Genomic DNA, 18591 nt, shown 5'->3' with positions numbered 1-18591 from the left:
GGTGATGGCCTCAATGCCCGCTAGATGTTGGAGGTTATGAACAGTGTCTTGTGTAATGGTGATGGCCTCAATGCCCGCTAGATGTTGGAGGTTATGAACAGTGTCTTGTGTAATGGTGATGGCCTCAATGCCCGCTAGATGTTGGAGGTTATGAACAGTGTCTTGTGTAATGGTGATGGCCTCAATGCCCGCTAGTTGTTGGAGGTTATGAACAGTGTCTTGTGTAATGGTGATGGCCTCAATGCCCGCTAGATGTTGGAGGTTATGAACAGTGTCTTGTGTAATGGTGATGGCCTCAATGCCCGCTAGTTGTTGGAGGTTATGAACAGTGTCTTGTGTAATGGTGATGGCCTCAATGCCCGCTAGATGTTGGAGGTTATGAACAGTGTCTTGTGTAATGGTGATGGCCTCAATGCCCGCTAGATGTTGGAGGTTATGAACAGTGTCTTGTGTAATGGTGATGGCCTCAATGCCCGCTAGATGTTGGAGGTTATGAACAGTGTCTTGTGTAATGGTGATGGCCTCAATGCCCGCTAGATGTTGGAGGTTATGAACAGTGTCTTGTGTAATGGTGATGGCCTCAATGCCCGCTAGATGTTGGAGGTTATGAACAGTGTCTTGTGTAATGGTGATGGCCTCAATGCCCGCTAGATGTTGGAGGTTATGAACAGTGTCTTGTGTAATGGTGATGGCCTCAATGCCCGCTAGATGTTGGAGGTTATGAACAGTGTCTTGTGTAATGGTGATGGCCTCAATGCCCGCTAGATGTTGGAGGTTATGAACAGTGTCTTGTGTAATGGCGATGGCCTCAATGCCCGCTAGTTGTTGGAGGTTATGAACAGTGTCTTGTGTAATGGTGATGGCCTCAATGCCCGCTAGATGTTGGAGGTTATGAACAGTGTCTTGTGTAATGGTGATGGCCTCAATGCCCGCTAGATGTTGGAGGTTATGAATAGTGTCTTGTGTAATGGTGATGGCCTCAATGCCCGCTAGATGTTGGAGGTTATGAACAGTGTCTTGTGTAATGGTGATGGCCTCAATGCCCGCTAGATGTTGGAGGCTATGAACAGTGTCTTGTGTAATGGTGATGGCCTCAATGCCCGCTAGATGTTGGAGGTTATGAACAGTGTCTTGTGTAATGGTGATGGCCTCAATGCCCGCTAGATGTTGGAGGTTATGAACAGTGTCTTGTGTAATGGTGATGGCCTCAATGCCCGCTAGTTGTTGGAGGTTATGAACAGTGTCTTGTGTAATGGTGATGGCCTCAATGCCCGCTAGATGTTGGAGGTTATGAACAGTGTCTTGTGTAATGGTGATGGCCTCAATGCCCGCTAGATGTTGGAGGTAATGAACAGTGTCTTGTGTAAGAGTGAAGGCTTCAATTCTCACTAGAGTATGGAGGCTATGTAGTGCGTCTTAAGGGTGAGGGCTTTAATACTCACTAGAGTTTGGAGGTTTTGAAGTGTCTTGTGTAAGGGTGATGGCTTCAATACTCACTAAAGGATGGAGGCTATGTAGTGCGTCTTAAGGGTGAGGGCTTTAATACTCACTAGAGTTTGGATGTTTTGAAGTGTCTTGTGTAAGGGTGAAGGCTTCAATACTCACTAGAGGATGGAGGCTATGTAGTGCGTCTTAAGGGTGAGGGCTTTAATACTCACTAGAGTTTGGGGTTTTGAAGTGTCTTGTGTAAGGGTGATGGCTTCAATACTCACTAGAGGATGGAGGCTATGTAGTGCGTCTTAAGGGTGAGGGCTTTAATACTCACTAGAGTTTGGAGGTTTTGAAGTGTCTTGTGTAAGGGTGATGGCTTTGCTGGAGCAGAGTTTTCATTTTGAAAATTCTGGGGCTTTTTGAAGCTCTGGCATGTCTATGTGTTTTATTAATCATTAATAATTAACAACTAATTATTTGTCTTGTGCAAGTGTGTCTCATTAATCAATCTGTTTGTCCTAACGTAAGAGAAGGTTACACAAGGGTTGGCTTTAATGTGCTGTTTTCGTATTTACAATAACGTGCAAGTTTTCATGTTTGAACGTTGCTGTGTGCTATTTATTTTGAGCACAAAACGCTGTCTGAATTAATGCTCTATATGTCGCAAAGCTAGATAAATGCATACACATAAGGGTATTAGTGGGGTTAACACTGTCTAATCATTATGATGTAGTAATCTTTATTTTGTCTCTTTAATTAAAGATGGTCTATTGTGGCCTATGGAGGCCTTTGTGAAAATAACTGAAAATGATTTGAAGCCTGGCTGAGCTGTGGTGCAGGCAGAAATCTGTGATGTGACAAGGGAGACCCCTGCTGGAGTTCAGTTAACAGAAAAACTGACGGTAGTCCTTATATGGAAATTTCCGGGAGGACATCAGCAAGTCTGGAGGATCTCCAAAAGAAATGTTTCGTCCTTGAAAAACAATGGAGCCTCAGAAAGAACTCTGTGCGAAAGTTGGTTTGCCGAGGGAAATGAGCGAGATGGATACTTTAATAGTTTCAAATCCTTGGTTCCTGTTTCCGAGGTTTGCGTATTATGAACTTTCTTGAGCGGAGATTTCAGGATGTTGCTAAGTTACATCCCTTCCTTCTCGTTCTGCTCAGTGATACAATTAATTCATGTGGGTTTCCATTGTATTTTGCATTATAAAATGTTAGCTTAGGGAGGGCTCTCCCCACACATTTCCCGCACTGTCTTTCGTCGCCTTGCTGCGTGAACTTGCGTTGCTGAGAAGACCGATGCTGAGGACCTTATCCTGAAAGACTTTTATGAGACTGGTCCTGACCCGTTCTGACACTTAGTTAGAATAGGTAATTATGAGAAATGATTTATTCTGATTTACTTTGACTAATTTTAGATAAAGCAATATAACTTTTAAACATGGTGTTGGATTTTTCTTTCCTTGTCAATTATTGATTACGTTTTGATCATTGTTTATAGATTGTTTATGTTATGTTAGACAGCCACTACTCTGGTCCGATCGCCTAGATACAGATGCAGGGTGTTTAGGAGTTTTCCTCCCCACAGGTTTGCTGCTGGTAGAGTATTTGAGCGCATGTTAGTGAAATGGGCCCTAGCGTATGATGAATGTATGTGCGTGTAACTGTGAGATTACTCTATCTGTGGTAGTGGGCATATTTTTGATACCCTGATCTGCATCAATTTCTCTGGTAGCAGAGGATGGTTTCGATTCATCGACAGCTGGGTTATCGACCCAGTAGAAATAGAACCAGTAGAAATAAAAAGAGTTAAAAGACCCAACCAAAAGTACAGATCACCGGAATGGTCTTATGTGACACTGTCTGAAGAAGGAGAAGAAGAAACAGTGACTCGAGATAATCCGGAAGTGGTCTTGAGAAAAGTGGTTGAGGAAGATACTGGTGAAATCCTGAAAGTACTCTTGACTGACATTGGAGAAGAGTCAGAGACTGGGGATTTGAATGCTGAAGATCTGATACAATTTGATGTTGAAGAAATTGGAGTGAAAAATGATGAGTATCCAAACTGAGTAAAAGAAAGATTCACTTGGATTGAGTGAACGGAAGGATCATTTGGAGAAGTTGAAGAGTTTGGAACAAACGTTGAAGATCTGAAAAGTTCTAATTTCAGTAGTGGAGTAGTAGAGGTCAAAGCAGAAAATGGCTAACATAGAGAATAATCATAATAGATGTGCCTTCTTTAAAAGGTGGTGCAAGATGTGCTGCTGTTGTACTGGATTATTAATGCTTCTATGGGGTGTTTTAGTTTTATTAGTTACTTTTAAGATTGAGTTTGGGATGGACACAGAGAATATGACTAATATAGAGAGGAATTCACAAAAAGTAGATCCAATTAGGAGTAGCAGTTACATACACAAAGATAGGTCAATTAATAATTTTTCTAGTAATGTTTTTTCTAAACTGTTATATGAATATGTGAAGACAATGGAAGTGAGGGATTGCTATGTCTGCATGCAGTTACCTGCATCCGTTTCAGAGGGTGTTACTTATCACCATTTACCAGCTACATATGGTATTTCTTGTAGTATTTTAAGTAGTGTCTTTTATTTGTTAGGGAAAATAGATTATAAGATGTCTAACAGAGATAGTATTTTTGGGCATTTGCCAATGAACAAAGAGCTGAATCCAGCTAAAGAAGCTAACACTTTTGGTGAGATTTTTATTGAAGAAAGAGGACTAACATTAGATTACATTTTTAAGAATAATTTAACTTGCAGTTTGAAAGAAGAGGAGAAAGCTTTCCTAGATATGGTAGAAGAAAGGAGAGTGAACATGCATGAGAAAGCGGGAAAATATGAAGTGAGTGAGACAATTTGGGACATTGAAATGGGAAAAGAGTTGAGAAATGGGGTTAGTCCAACTTTAGCTTTGGATGCACCACAGAAGGGTAAACTATGCATTACCAGAAGGGAATCCCAATATGATACATATTTTGTGGGAACTAGTGAGTGCCATGATACATACTTCGTTGCGACTGGTTGGGGTTTCAGAGGTGGAGAAGATACAATTTTTCCAGGAGTGTATTATGTGTGTGGGAACAAGGCTTATTACAAGTTGCCTGACCATTGGTATGGCACATGTTATGTGGGTTTGGTTTTTCCTAAAATTTTTCATACAGATAAAATAAGTGATGTAGAAGATATTAACTTACTAAAACGTTTTAAGAGAGAAACTTGGTCTGAAATTGTGGGTGACATTTTTGGGGTTTTGATTCCGGCAGTGGGAATTTCTTTAAATGCTTATGGAATTCGAAAATTGTCCACAGTGGTTGATCGCTTATCGACAAATACCGCAGGAGGGTTTCTTTTGGTGAATACGGAGTTAAGTGCCGTACGTGCCATGTCAATGCAAAATCGACTTGCCCTTGATATTCTTTTGGCCAAGGAGGGTGGAGTTTGTGGAATTTTGAAAGTTCAACATTGTTGCACTTACATTCCTGATGAAAGTAAAGACCTGAAGGTCTATATTAAAAATATTACTGATTTGCATGAAGAATTAGTACCACTTGAAACTGGGAGCTTATGGACTAAAATAGCTAATAAAATGATAGCTGTTAAAGATTTTATTGCAAAAATAGGTAGTACTATTGTAGGTAGAATATTGTTTCCTTTGTCTTGTATAATTGTTGCTGTGCTGATACTTAGATTGGTGTGTGTGTGTTATAAAAACAGGAGAGGGAAAGAGACATTTTTAAATGAAAAGAAGAATAAGAATTCGAAAATTTTAAAAAGAGAACCAGAAGAGATTGAATTGGAAGAATTGAGGGAGAGTGTTTATTTGGAGAGTAAGAGAGATGATGAAAGAGTGACTGCTGTTTAATGTTGTGTAAGGGGAAAAGACATTTCTGATTTCTTCTAAAATGGGACTAAATTTTCACTAATTTTTTTTTTTTTTTTTGGGTTTATTTGGTGATAAAATCACCAAAGGGGGGATTGCTGGAGCAGAGTTTTCATTTTGAAAATTCTGGGGCTTTTTGAAGCTCTGGCATGTCTATGTGTTTTATTAATCATTAATAATTAACAACTAATTATTTGTCTTGTGCAAGTGTGTCTCATTAATCAATCTGTTTGTCCTAACGTAAGAGAAGGTTACACAAGGGTTGGCTTTAATGTGCTGTTTTCGTATTTACAATAACGTGCAAGTTTTCATGTTTGAACGTTGCTGTGTGCTATTTATTTTGAGCACAAAACGCTGTCTGAATTAATGCTCTATATGTCGCAAAGCTAGATAAATGCATACACATAAGGGTATTAGTGGGGTTAACACTGTCTAATCATTATGATGTAGTAATCTTTATTTTGTCTCTTTAATTAAAGATGGTCTATTGTGGCCTATGGAGGCCTTTGTGAAAATAACTGAAAATGATTTGAAGCCTGGCTGAGCTGTGGTGCAGGCAGAAATCTGTGATGTGACAAGGGAGACCCCTGCTGGAGTTCAGTTAACAGAAAAACTGACGGTAGTCCTTATATGGAAATTTCCGGGAGGACATCAGCAAGTCTGGAGGATCTCCAAAAGAAATGTTTCGTCCTTGAAAAACAATGGAGCCTCAGAAAGAACTCTGTGCGAAAGTTGGTTTGCCGAGGGAAATGAGCGAGATGGATACTTTAATAGTTTCAAATCCTTGGTTCCTGTTTCCGAGGTTTGCGTATTATGAACTTTCTTGAGCGGAGATTTCAGGATGTTGCTAAGTTACATCCCTTCCTTCTCGTTCTGCTCAGTGATACAATTAATTCATGTGGGTTTCCATTGTATTTTGCATTATAAAATGTTAGCTTAGGGAGGGCTCTCCCCACACATTTCCCGCACTGTCTTTCGTCGCCTTGCTGCGTGAACTTGCGTTGCTGAGAAGACCGATGCTGAGGACCTTATCCTGAAAGACTTTTATGAGACTGGTCCTGACCCGTTCTGACACTTAGTTAGAATAGGTAATTATGAGAAATGATTTATTCTGATTTACTTTGACTAATTTTAGATAAAGCAATATAACTTTTAAACATGGTGTTGGATTTTTCTTTCCTTGTCAATTATTGATTACGTTTTGATCATTGTTTATAGATTGTTTATGTTATGTTAGACAGCCACTACTCTGGTCCGATCGCCTAGATACAGATGCAGGGTGTTTAGGAGTTTTCCTCCCCACAGGTTTGCTGCTGGTAGAGTATTTGAGCGCATGTTAGTGAAATGGGCCCTAGCGTATGATGAATGTATGTGCGTGTAACTGTGAGATTACTCTATCTGTGGTAGTGGGCATATTTTTGATACCCTGATCTGCATCAATTTCACTATTCACTGGAGGTTGGAGATTAATAAGTGGATCGTGTCTAAGAGTAATTTCTGGATACCTGAACATGTTTGCGGTTACGAAGTGGGCAGGTGCAAAGCTTATTTTGAGTTGGTGGTTTCCGGTGCTCGGCAGAGGCACTTAATTGTCAACACTGGCCCCTATAATAGTCTGCAACATGGTAGCCCTGTCTATCTAACTTAATGATGAGCACAGCAACAGTTGTTTATTAATTCAATATATATTAAAAATTACTAATAACTGCCGCCCAAGCCATTCTTAAAGCTTTGGGGTCCTGGAAGAGTCTGAATTGTCACATTTACAGGAGTGTGATGGTTAGAAGTTGTGCTGATGCCTTTTTGGTCCTGTCATTGCAGCACTCGTGGGGCAATAGGAGGTGCAAGCTGCAGGGGCCTCCTGACAAGGGCCCTGGCTCTTATATTTAAAAAAATGAAGCACTGGTCTGGTGTAAAGATAAGGGTTAGATACTTAGTAGATCACAGGGTTACGAAGTGTGTCTTGCGTAAGGGCGAGGGCTTCGCTATTAACTGGAGGTTAATAGGTGGATGTGTCTAAAAGTCAGCCCAGGATACTTGTTACATGTTTGAGGATATGAAGAGGGCCTAAGAGTAGGACCACACATAGGGATGAGCCACTAGAGCGCAGCGACCAGCTCAGATGATATGGTTTAACAAAATCCTGCAAATAGCACAGACCAACCCCAGCTTTTGCTCTGGACACATAGCACAGGGTCTTAAACTACATTTGTTTTTCAATTGGGAGCCAGTGCAGTTAGCCGACCTTCCACGAAGGTCCCCCCTGGAAGCCTCGACAGCATTCTTGCCGCAGAATTCTGGACCACCTGCAGCCTTCTGATGGAGGATTTGTCAGTCCCCAAATAGAGCATGCTTCTGTAGTCCAATCTCAACATGATAAGACCCTGCACCACTGTCTGTTGCGCTGAAAATGGAAGTAGCCAGATGATCTTCCGCAACCATTTCAGAACAAAACAAGTGGCAGCAACCTTTGTCATTTGAGGCTTCATTGACAAGTTTTCGTCCAGCAGGAATCCCAGATTCTTGACCTTATGTGCTGGATCAGAGAGCAGGCTCAGATTTTTTGTGCCAATGGGGGGGCCTTCACGAGGACGGATTCCTTCCCAGTACCAGCATCTCTGTCTTTTCTCCCTTCATTTTTAGTGATACTCACTAGATCTTGGAGTTATGTTTTAAGTAGCAGAAGGGAAGCTTTGATATATGGTAAATGTTTTTGCTATGTTTTGAGTAGGAATTGAAGTGAAGCTTAGATACTTACTATATGTCAGGGTTATATTTTGAGTAATAAGGTAAGTGATGTTTAGATACTCACTAGATCTTTGAGTTACGTGTTAAGTAGTAACAGAAGTGAAGCTTTGATATGTAGCAGATGTTGTGGCTATGCTTTGAGTAGTGTTGGAAGTGAAGCTGCTAGGATATTCACCAGGTGTTGGAGGAATGTTTGAGTAGTAATTGAAGTGAGGCTTGGACAGTTAGTAGATGTTAGGCTAACGATTTGAGTAGTAACAGAAGTGTGGCCGGTGATGCTCACTAGATGTCGGGGTTATGTTTTGAGGAGTAACTGAAGTGAGGCTTTGGATACTCCCTAGATGTCAGGGTTAAGTTGTGAATCATAGTGGAAGTGTAGCTTGGATACTCAATAGATGTCAGTGTTGTGATTTGAGTTGTAACAGAAGTGAGGATTTGATAGTCATAAGATGTTGGGTTTATGTTTTGAGTAGTAAACAAAGTGAGACTTAAATACTCACTAGATATTGGGGTTATGTTTTGATTGGTAATGGTAGTGAGGCGTGGATACTCTCTAGACGTTGGGGTTATGTTTTGATTGGTAATGGTAGTGAGGCTTGGATATTCTCTAGACGTTGGGGATATGTTTTGACTAGTAATGGAAGAGAGGATTGAACAGTCACTAGATGTTAGGCTTATGGTTCAAGTCGTAACGGAATTGAGGCTTCCATGCTTACTAGATGTCAGGGTTATGTTTTGAGTAGAAACGGACGGGAGGCTTTGACAGTCACTAGATGGCGGGGTTATGTTTTCACTAGTGATAGAAGTAAGGCTTATATGCTTTCTAGATGTTGGGGTTATGTTTTTGAGTAGTAACGGATATGAGGCTTTGACAGTCACTAGATGGCGGGGTTATGTTTTGACTAGTGATGGAAGTAAGGCGTGGATGCTCACTAGATGTTTGTGTTATGTTTTAAGTTGTAATGAAAGTGAGGCTTGGATACTCACTCAATATTGGTGGTTTTGTTTTGAGCAGTAAGGGAAGTGAGGCATGGATACTCACTAGATGTTGGGGGTGATGAAGTGTATCTTGTCACAGTTCTTGTCAGCCACAACCATGTCATCTGTGGCCCTTGTATCTGCTCCCAGAACCACGCCGTCCTGCAGGGAGGGAGGGCAGTAAAGGGTGAAGGTGTAGCAAGGGAGCCTTTAATGTAGCTTGCATAGACACACACATGTACAGATTGGCATTTGGACACAGATATTGATTTGCAGATATACAGGAAAGCATTTTTAACTCCAAAGCATAATTACTATTCTAGCTCCAAAGCAAACAATTGTGGGGGTATCCCAGCATAATTACTATTCTAACTCCAAAGCATAATTACTATTTTACTCCAAAGCACACAATCACGGTGGTATCCCAGCATAATTACTATTCCAACTCTAAAACACACAATCATGGGGGTATCCCAGCATAATTACTATTCCAACTCCAAAACACACGATCATGGGTGGTATCCCAGCATAATTACTATTCCAACTCCAAAGCACACAATCATGGTGGTATTCCAGCATAATTACTATTCCAACTCCAAAGCACACAATCATGGTGGTATCCCAGCATAATAGCTATTCCAACTCCAAAACACACAATCATGGGTGGTATCCCAGCATAATTACTATTCCAACTCCAAAGCACACAATCATGGTGGTATCCCAGCATAATTACTATTCCAACTCCAAAACACACAATCATGGGTGGTATCCCAGCATAATTACTATTCCAACTCCAAAGCACACAATCATGGTGGTATCCCAGCATAATTACTATTGTAACTCCAAAGCACACAATCATGGTGGTATCCCAGCATAATTACTATTCCAACTCCAAAACACACGATCATGGGTGGTATCCCAGCATAATTACTATTCCAACTCCAAAGCACACAATCATGGTGGTATCCCAGCATAATTACTATTCCAACTCCAAAGCACACAATCACGGTGGTATCCCAGCATAATAACTATTCCAACTCCAAAACACACATTTATTGGGGTATCCCAGCATAATTACTATTCCAACTCCAAAACACACAGTCATTTGGGTATCCCAGCATACTTACTATTCCAACTCCAAAGCACACAATCATGGTGGTATCCCAGCATAATTACTATTCCAACTCCAAAGCACACAATCACGGTGGTATCCCAGCATAATTACTATTCCAACTCCAAAACACACAGTCATTTGGGTATCCCAGCATACTTACTATTCCAACTCCAAAGCAACAATCATGGGGGTATCCCAGCATAATAGCTATTCCAACTCCAAAACACACAATCATGGGGGTATCCCAGCATAATTACTATTCCAACTCCAAAACACACAATCATGGGTGGTATCCCAGCATAATTACTATTCCAACTCCAAAACACACAATCATGGTGGTATCCCAGCATAATTACTATTCCAACTCTAAAACACAATCATGGGGGTATCCCAGCATAATTACTATTGTAACTCCAAAACACACAATTACAGGGGTGTCCCAGCATAATTACTATTCCAACTCCAAAACACAGTCATGTGGGTATCCCAGCATACTTACTATTCCAACTCCAAAGCAACAATCATGGGGGTATCCCAGCATAATAGCTATTCCAACTCCAAAACACACAATCATGGGGGTATCCCAGCATAATTACTATTCCAACTCCAAAACACACAATCATGGGTGGTAAGCCAGCATAATTACTATTCCAACTCCAAAACACACAATCATGGTGGTATTCCAGCATAATTACTTTTCCAACTCTAAAACACACAATCATGGGTGGTATCCCAGCATAATTACTATTCCAACTCCAAAACACACAATCATGGGTGGTATCCCAGCATAATTACTATTGTAACTCCAAAACACACAATCATGGGGGTATCCCAGCATAATTACTATTCCAACTCCAAAACACACAATCATGGTGGTATTCCAGCATAATTACTTTTCCAACTCTAAAACACACAATCATGGGGGTATCCCAGCATAATAGCTATTCCAACTCCAAAGCAACAATCATGGGGGTATCCCAGCATAATAGCTATTCCAACTCCAAAACACACAATCATGGGTGGTATCCCAGCATAATTACTATTCCAACTCCAAAACACACAATCATGGGGGTATCCCAGCATAATTACTATTCCAACTCCAAAACACACAATCATGGTGGTATTCCAGCATAATTACTTTTCCAACTCCAAAGCACACAATCATGGTGGTATCCCAGCATAATTACTATCCCAACTCTAAAACACACAATCATGGGGGTATCCCAGCATAATTACTATTCCAACTCCAAAACACACGATTGTAGGAGAGTAGGGTCTGCTATCCTATGGTCACCCCAAATTTTTGCTTTTTGCTTCACTGGTTTCTGACATATTGAGGCTGTGGGCCTGCCAATCAGACCCCCAGCCTGCTGTTCTCTCTACTAAATTAAAACTATGCACCCTAGGTGCATAACCAATTGGAAGTGGATCACCCTGTCAGCCCCTGTACCAGTGTACACTAGGTACCCAGGGCATTGGTGTACCCAAGGCCTGCCAGGGGCTGCAGCATGTATTATGCCACCCCAGGCTTGGCCTAACAATCTGACACAACTGGCTGATCACTCAGCTGGGGTAAGTTGGTGTAATCACCTCTTACTTAGGTGTAGTATACCTATACCTAACCTTAAATGGGACACCTGGTAACCTATAAGTCACTCCTATGGCAGGCCTTAACAATCCTGAAGGCAGAGTGCTTGGTTCCATGTGAGATGGTGCTCTGGCATGAGCTGAGCCTGTCTGCAGTGGTCGGAACAACTTCCTTCTACTGTTTCCAGATATCGTCATACCATATACTCTTAAGTGCATTATGAACCTCGCGGTTAAATGCTATCTTTGGTTTGGCTTTATCAAAACATGTCGAGTAAGGTGTCATACGAATTGGAATACTAACCCCTCGCCAATTCTGGCGACGGGGTTAGCATTCCACCCTTCTAGAGGGACACGACATGTACAGTACCTGAAACCCGGGTAAAATCAGACATAGCCTCAGCTCCACAAAATGGATGCTGCCACCACAGACACAAGTCTGCCCTCCTGCTGCTGGGAGTCCTTCCAGCTTGGGAGGTGTGGACAAAGGGTTTCCTGCCAGGGGAGGTGCATGCACCACCCCAGACAGGATTTTGTGTATTGGTCAGGTAGGGCTTGAAAGAAACCAGACATGCCTGTGGCTCACAAGGAGCCTCGGTGCATATGCCAGTTCAAACCGGTCCTGGGGCACACCAGTCCCGGGCCTGGGGCGAGCTGGACAAAGGATTGGGGGTGTAACCACCCCCCTTCCTGGTCCCACCCTTAGGGAGGGACCTAGCAGGTAGTCCGGCCCCTAGAATCCGCTTAAAGGTAGGAGCTGTGTCCTAAGACTTCAGACATCCTGGAATCAACTTGAAACTAAGAAGAAGACGGGAACTTCGACATTCTGCTGCACAGAAGACTGAAGAAAATCTCCCCTGTGGTCAGGGAGTGACCACCTTGCTAACGCAAGCACCATCCAGCGAATCACCGTCTGCTTTGCCGCCGCCTCCCGCCGGAGCCCGAGCCCAGAGACTGACAAGACCTGGACCTCCAGACCTCTCACCGCCCGATCCACAGTCCCTGCAAAGAGGAGACCCGTGGAGGCACCGAGACACGTGGAGCCAGCCATCTTGGAACGACTACGACAAGCTGACCAGTGCAACAACCGAGGCTCCCTCCAAGTTGTGCTTTGGGTCCTGAGAAGCCCAACCCTCGAGCAGCATCTGCACCAAAGGTGAGCCCTCCAGCATCTCCACGATCTGCGTGGGGCCCTTCTGCATTTTGCCACTCGACGCGCCTAACCGGTTGCTGGCCCGCTGGCTAGTGGCCATCTTGGCGACGAAATCTACGACAAACACCGCTGGTCTGGTTGCTCCAGACTGGCCCTTGCTCCCCTCCAAAGGAGCAATCCCTCTGACCTTGCTGGTCAGAACCAACAGCTGATTTCCGAATCCTCCTGCAATTGCTTTTGCCAAGGCTTGTTTGCTTCGATCAAGTCGCCGACACCGCCGACAGCGAGAGCCTGCGTGGGACAGCTCGTGAGCCGACTCCTGGACGTCGTCGACCTTCAGGGACCACGTGGCTGCGGAGACAAGCTACCCCTCATCACCTGTTTGCACCCGACATCGCCTGGTACCCACCTGGTGCCACGCTGGTCACTGGCTAGTGACTGTGAACACTGTCCCCTCTGCTTACAGGTCTTCAACATCTCCGATCCACTCTTGGATCCACTGCATCTCTTCCCGACCGACCGCCTGCAGCATCTTTGTCCCAGGCTCAACGGAACAGATAGAAGAAACCCGACGCACTTTGAGGCCTATGCACCCGCTTCCTGTGGGTGAGGTAAAGCTGGTACTCCGGTGCCCATGTGTAGTAATACATCTCTAGTGCCTGTGTTCCAAATCTTAAGTTCCTAGGTCATCCGGAAGATTCCTTTTGCAGTAACTTTGTACTTTTTACGCACCCATTGAAACCTATGGGAGCCCGCGTGTGACTATTTGCTCTGCACACGCCACCCGTGGCCCTCCTGGTCACTAACTGACGTTAGCTCCTTGTAGGCCCAGCGATTCTAGAGGCCCTAGGCCTTTTCCCTTTTCTGTTCGTGGTACTTATACCACTATTTTAGTATATGGTTCGAGTGGCCACCAGGGCCTATCCATATAAAGTGCAACTTCTGTGTATTCTGTGATAATCTTGTTTGACGATTTGTGCTCCTGTGCTCATAAAGAGACTAGGGGTTACTTTGATAAATAAATACATATATATTTTGAATATATATCTGTGTGGTGTCCTTTCATTGGTATAAAAGGGGGTTGCATTTGGTAAAACAGCTGGCTTAACACGCATCACGAGTTTAGCCTCAAAGACTGCTCAGCCTACGCTACCACTAGGGCAGCTAGTCCGAAAAGGTTGACTTACAACCACACCATAAGGGTTGCTTGGCATGGTACAAGGTGATCACTTTAACTAGTGAGCATCATATACCAGGCCAACTTCTCACATTGGTGAGCAGCGGTTGGATTTGAGCTTGCTGTGTTTTACCATTGTAATCTCTTGGTTACCAATTGAAAGATCACATAGGTACCTGTAGGTACATATAAAACAAGATTAGATATACTTAAGTTCTACTGAACTTAGTTGTTGTAGAGCAAAGGGAGTAGCACACCCTGACTACAACTACTAGATAGGTTTAGTAGGTAAACCCAAGTGTAGGTAGATTGCAACACATCCACCCACACTTAAGAGCAATGGCCGGGGCAGAGGGGTCCACTGTACCCATCTCTGTTGAGAGTGACCCCCAGAGGGCACCATCCAGCTTTGCTACCCTTAATCAGAATGAGCTCAGGCATTTGGCAACTCTTAGAGGCCTTAAACAGCCCAAGAACCCAAACTCTGCTGAGCTCAGAGAGCTCTTACAGAATGATGAGAATCAGAGAGCACTCAAGAAAGCTTCCCAGTTAGCCCCCTTAGGGACAGGAACAGGAGGCCCCCCTTCTAAAGATGCCACTGAAGTACCCCTTCCCAATAGTCACCCCTTAGATGGGATGCCTACCACAGAGGATGAGAGTGAAAAGGATACTGACAGTAGTGAGGATGAAGGGAGAACTAGCCCAGTGCCAAGTATTATACTTGGCCCAGCTAAACCAAGGCTATTGGGGACTGACAGTGGGTTCAACCCACTGGATCTCCCCAGTGGACTTAACACAGGGCTTGGAAGGCAAAGGAATCGCTCAGGTGACTCCAATGCTTCCCATGGCTCTAGAGGCTCTCAAGGTCACTCCAGGAGAAGGATGACCACCCCTCAGAGGAGGGAACATGAGGCCAAGATGCAAGAGGCCCAGCTGAGGATCAGGAAGCAGGAGCTAGAAGTAGCCCTGATGGAAGAGAAACTTAGCAAGGCTAGACAGCATAAAGAGAGTGGGTCTATACCCACTGGTGGCAGCATTGTCCCTAAGGACAAAGATAGGGTTTTCGACAATAGAAACCTGTCTAAGGTTGTGCCCCCCTACAAAAGTGGGGATGACATCCACAAGTGGATAACTGCTCTTGAGAGAGCCTGCAAAGTACAGCAGGTTCCTGAAGATCAGTGGGCAGCAATCCTCTGGCTCTCCTTTGAAGGAAGAGGCAGAGACAGACTCCTCACTGTTAGAGAAGAGGATGTCAGAAACTACAGAGTCCTGAAGAGTGTTCTAGTTGATGGGTTAGGCTTAACCACTGAGCAGTACAGGTTAATGTTCAGAGACACCCAAAAGACACAGACTCAGGACTGGTCTGAATACATTGAATGTGCCACTAAGGCTTTGGAGGGTTGGTTGCTGGGAAGTAAGGTATCTGATTTTACAGGATTGTATAATTTGATGATGAGAGAACAGATTTTAAATAACTGTCAAAACCAGCAACTGCATCAACACTTGGTTGACTCTGATCTGACCTCTCCCCAAGAATTGGGAAAGAAGGCAGACAAATGGGTCAGAACCAGGGTTAAGCAAAAGAACCAGAACCAGGGCCAAGGGGGTGATCAGAAGAAAACAGACCAAAAGGGTGGAGATCAGAAACCTAAAGACCAGAAGTCTTCAACAGGGCCCCAAACTACTGCTAAGGAGGGTGGGTCCCAACAGTCCAAGAAGAAGAAAGAAGGTCAGAAGAAACCCTGGTGCAATCATTGTAAAAATACAACTCACTGGACTAGTGATTGCAAAAAGGGTGGAGCCCCCAACACTGTTGCCCCTAAGGCACCTGCTCCCAGTACTACTGTTAGCAGTGTTGGTCCCCAGACAAAGGGTGTAGTGGGAATCACTATGGGAACTGAAGGAGATTCTGACTTAGACAGAACCCTGACACAGGCAGTCTTGATCTGTGATGGGGACATTGATTTGTCCCTGACTGTGAGCCCCAGTAACCTGGGCAAGTACAGACAGACTCCTTTAATTAATGACAAAGTGGCTCAAGCCTACAGGGACACATGTGCCAGTGTCACTATGGTGACACCAGGCTTTGTGGATCCTGGACAGTACATACCAGGTGAGAACTACCTGGTGACCAATGCCAGCAATGCCACTACTTCACACAGTGTGGCAGTTGTTAACTTCTCATGGGGAGGGGTAACTGGCCTCAAAAGGGTTGTGGTTAGTGCAGACCTCCCAGTAGAATGTTTGTTGGGCAATGACCTAGAGAGTTCTCTATGGTCAGAAGTGGAGTACAGGACTCATGCAGAGATGTTAGGTATATCATCACATGTCCTTGCTGTGACCAGGTCACAGGCCAAAAAGTGCCTCACTGAACCACAGGTCTTGGATCCTGGAACAATGGACCAAGCACCTACCAAGAAGAAGAACAGGAGGGTCAAGGCTGTGCCTTCCCCCCTGCCTCAGAGTGATGATCAGCCTTCCCAGGAAGCTGATCTAGAGGACCCTGAAGGAACTGTCCCTGAAGAGCTTGAACCTGATCAGGTTGAGTTTCTGGGGACAGGGGGACCTTCAAGGGCTGACTTGAGGCAGGCTCAGTTATCCTGTCCCTCTCTTGAACCCCTCAGACAGCTGGTTGCTGCTGAGGCTGCTGGGAATGCTCAAGGTACCCATAAAGTGTATTGGGATGAAGGGCTCCTTTATTCAGAGGCTAGAGACCCCAAGCCTGGTGCAACCAGGAGGTTGGTTATACCTCTGCAATTTAGGGGCTTCCTTCTTACCTTGGCCCATGATATTCCTTTAGCAGGACACTTAGGCCAGAACAAGACTTGGGACAGGCTTGTCCCTCACTTTCACTGGCCCCATATGAATGAAGATACAAAGGAGTTTTGTCGCTCCTGTGTTACCTGCCAAGCCAGTGGCAAATCAGGTGGCACAACAAAGGCCCCCCTGATACCACTACCTGTGGTGGGGGTTCCCTTTGAAAGAGTGGGAATAGACATAGTGGGTCCCATGGATCCTCCCACTGCATCTGGGCACAGATTTATACTGGTGGTAGTGGATCATGCCACCAGGTATCCAGAGGCAATTCCCCTTAGGACCACTACAGCTCCTGTTGTGGCCAGGGCCCTGCTGGGAGTATTCTCCAGAGTGGGGTTTCCTAAGGAGGTAGTATCTGACAGAGGTACCAACTTTATGTCAGGATACTTGACAGCTATGTGGAAGGAATGTGGTGTCAACTACAAGTTCACCACCCCTTATCACCCACAATGCAATGGGCTTGTTGAGAGATTCAACAAGACCCTAAAGGGTATGATCAAAGGATTACCTGAAAAGCTCAGGCGAAGATGGGATATCCTTCTACCCTGCCTTCTGTTTGCTTACAGAGAGGTCCCACAAAAAGGAGTTGGCTACAGCCCCTTTGAATTGTTGTTTGGGCACCCTGTGAGAGGCCCACTGTGTTTGGTGAAGGAAGGATGGGAGTTACCTCTCAAAAAGCCTAAGCTAGACATAGTGGACTATGTACTTGGTCTCCGCTCCAGGATGGCTGAGTATATGGAGAAGGCATCTAAAAACCTTGAGGCAAGCCAGGCCTTACAGAAAGCTTGGCATGACCAAAAGGCTGTCTTGGTTGAGTATCAGCCAGGACAGAAGGTATGGGTGTTGGAGCCGGTGGCCCCAGCAGCACTCCAAGACAAATGGTCTGGACCCCATACAATCCTGGAAAAGAAGGGAGAGGTCACCTACTTGGTCGACCTAGGAACTCCCAGGAGTCCCCACAGGGTACTCCATGTTAACAGGCTTAAAGCATATGTTGACAGGGCAGACATGGGCTTGCTCATGGCTACAGATGAGGGACAGGAGGAAGAGAGTGACCCTCTCCCAGACCTGTTGTCTCAGAACCCTGAAGATGGCTCAGTTGAAGGAGTGACCCTTGGAGGCAACCTCACTGCCCATCAGCAGACTGAATGTAGACAGGTTCTACAATCATTTTCACATATGTTTTCCTTGATACCTAGTCAAACTGACTGGTGTACCCATGTTGTGGACACTGGTGACAGTCTGCCTGTAAAGAACAAACTTTACAGACAACCTGACCACGTCAGGGACTGTATAAAGGCTGAGGTACATAAAATGCTGGAATTAGGTGTCATTGAACCCTCAGAGAGCCCCTGGGCTAGCCCAGTGGTTCTGGTCCCCAAACCTCACACCAAAGATGGCAAGAGAGAGATGAGGTTCTGTGTGGACTACAGAGGACTCAATGCTGTCACCAGGACAGATGCACACCCTATTCCAAGGGCAGATGAGCTCATAGACAAACTAGCTTCTGCAAAGTTTTTGAGCACATTTGACTTGACAGCTGGCTATTGGCAAATCAGGTTAGCTGAGGAGTCTAAGGCCAAAACAGCATTCTCAACCCCAGGTGGGCATTATCAGTTTGTGGTGATGCCCTTTGGTCTGAAGAATGCACCTGCCACCTTCCAAAGGCTGGTGAACCAAGTCCTTACT

At 44.4% G+C, this 18591-nt stretch overlaps 1 protein-coding gene across 1 annotated transcript in view; it reads right to left on the bottom strand.

Annotated features, from left to right (window-relative positions):
* LOC146869357 (proteasome subunit beta type-7-like) overlaps positions 1–18591 on the bottom strand; it is a 74489-nt gene that overhangs the window by 10221 nt on the left and 45677 nt on the right. The window contains exon 3 of the mRNA XM_085651788.1: positions 9119–9216. Coding sequence (XP_085507914.1) covers positions 9119–9216 — 98 coding nt within the window. The remainder of the gene's footprint in view (positions 1–9118; positions 9217–18591) is intronic.

The sequence above is a fragment of the Triturus cristatus genome, chromosome 1_1 (assembly GCF_964204655.1).
Source record: "Triturus cristatus chromosome 1_1, aTriCri1.1, whole genome shotgun sequence".
Taxonomy (NCBI): Eukaryota; Metazoa; Chordata; class Amphibia; order Caudata; family Salamandridae; genus Triturus; species Triturus cristatus.
Note: the sequence above shows the minus strand (reverse complement) of the source record. Positions and strands in the feature narration are given on the sequence as shown.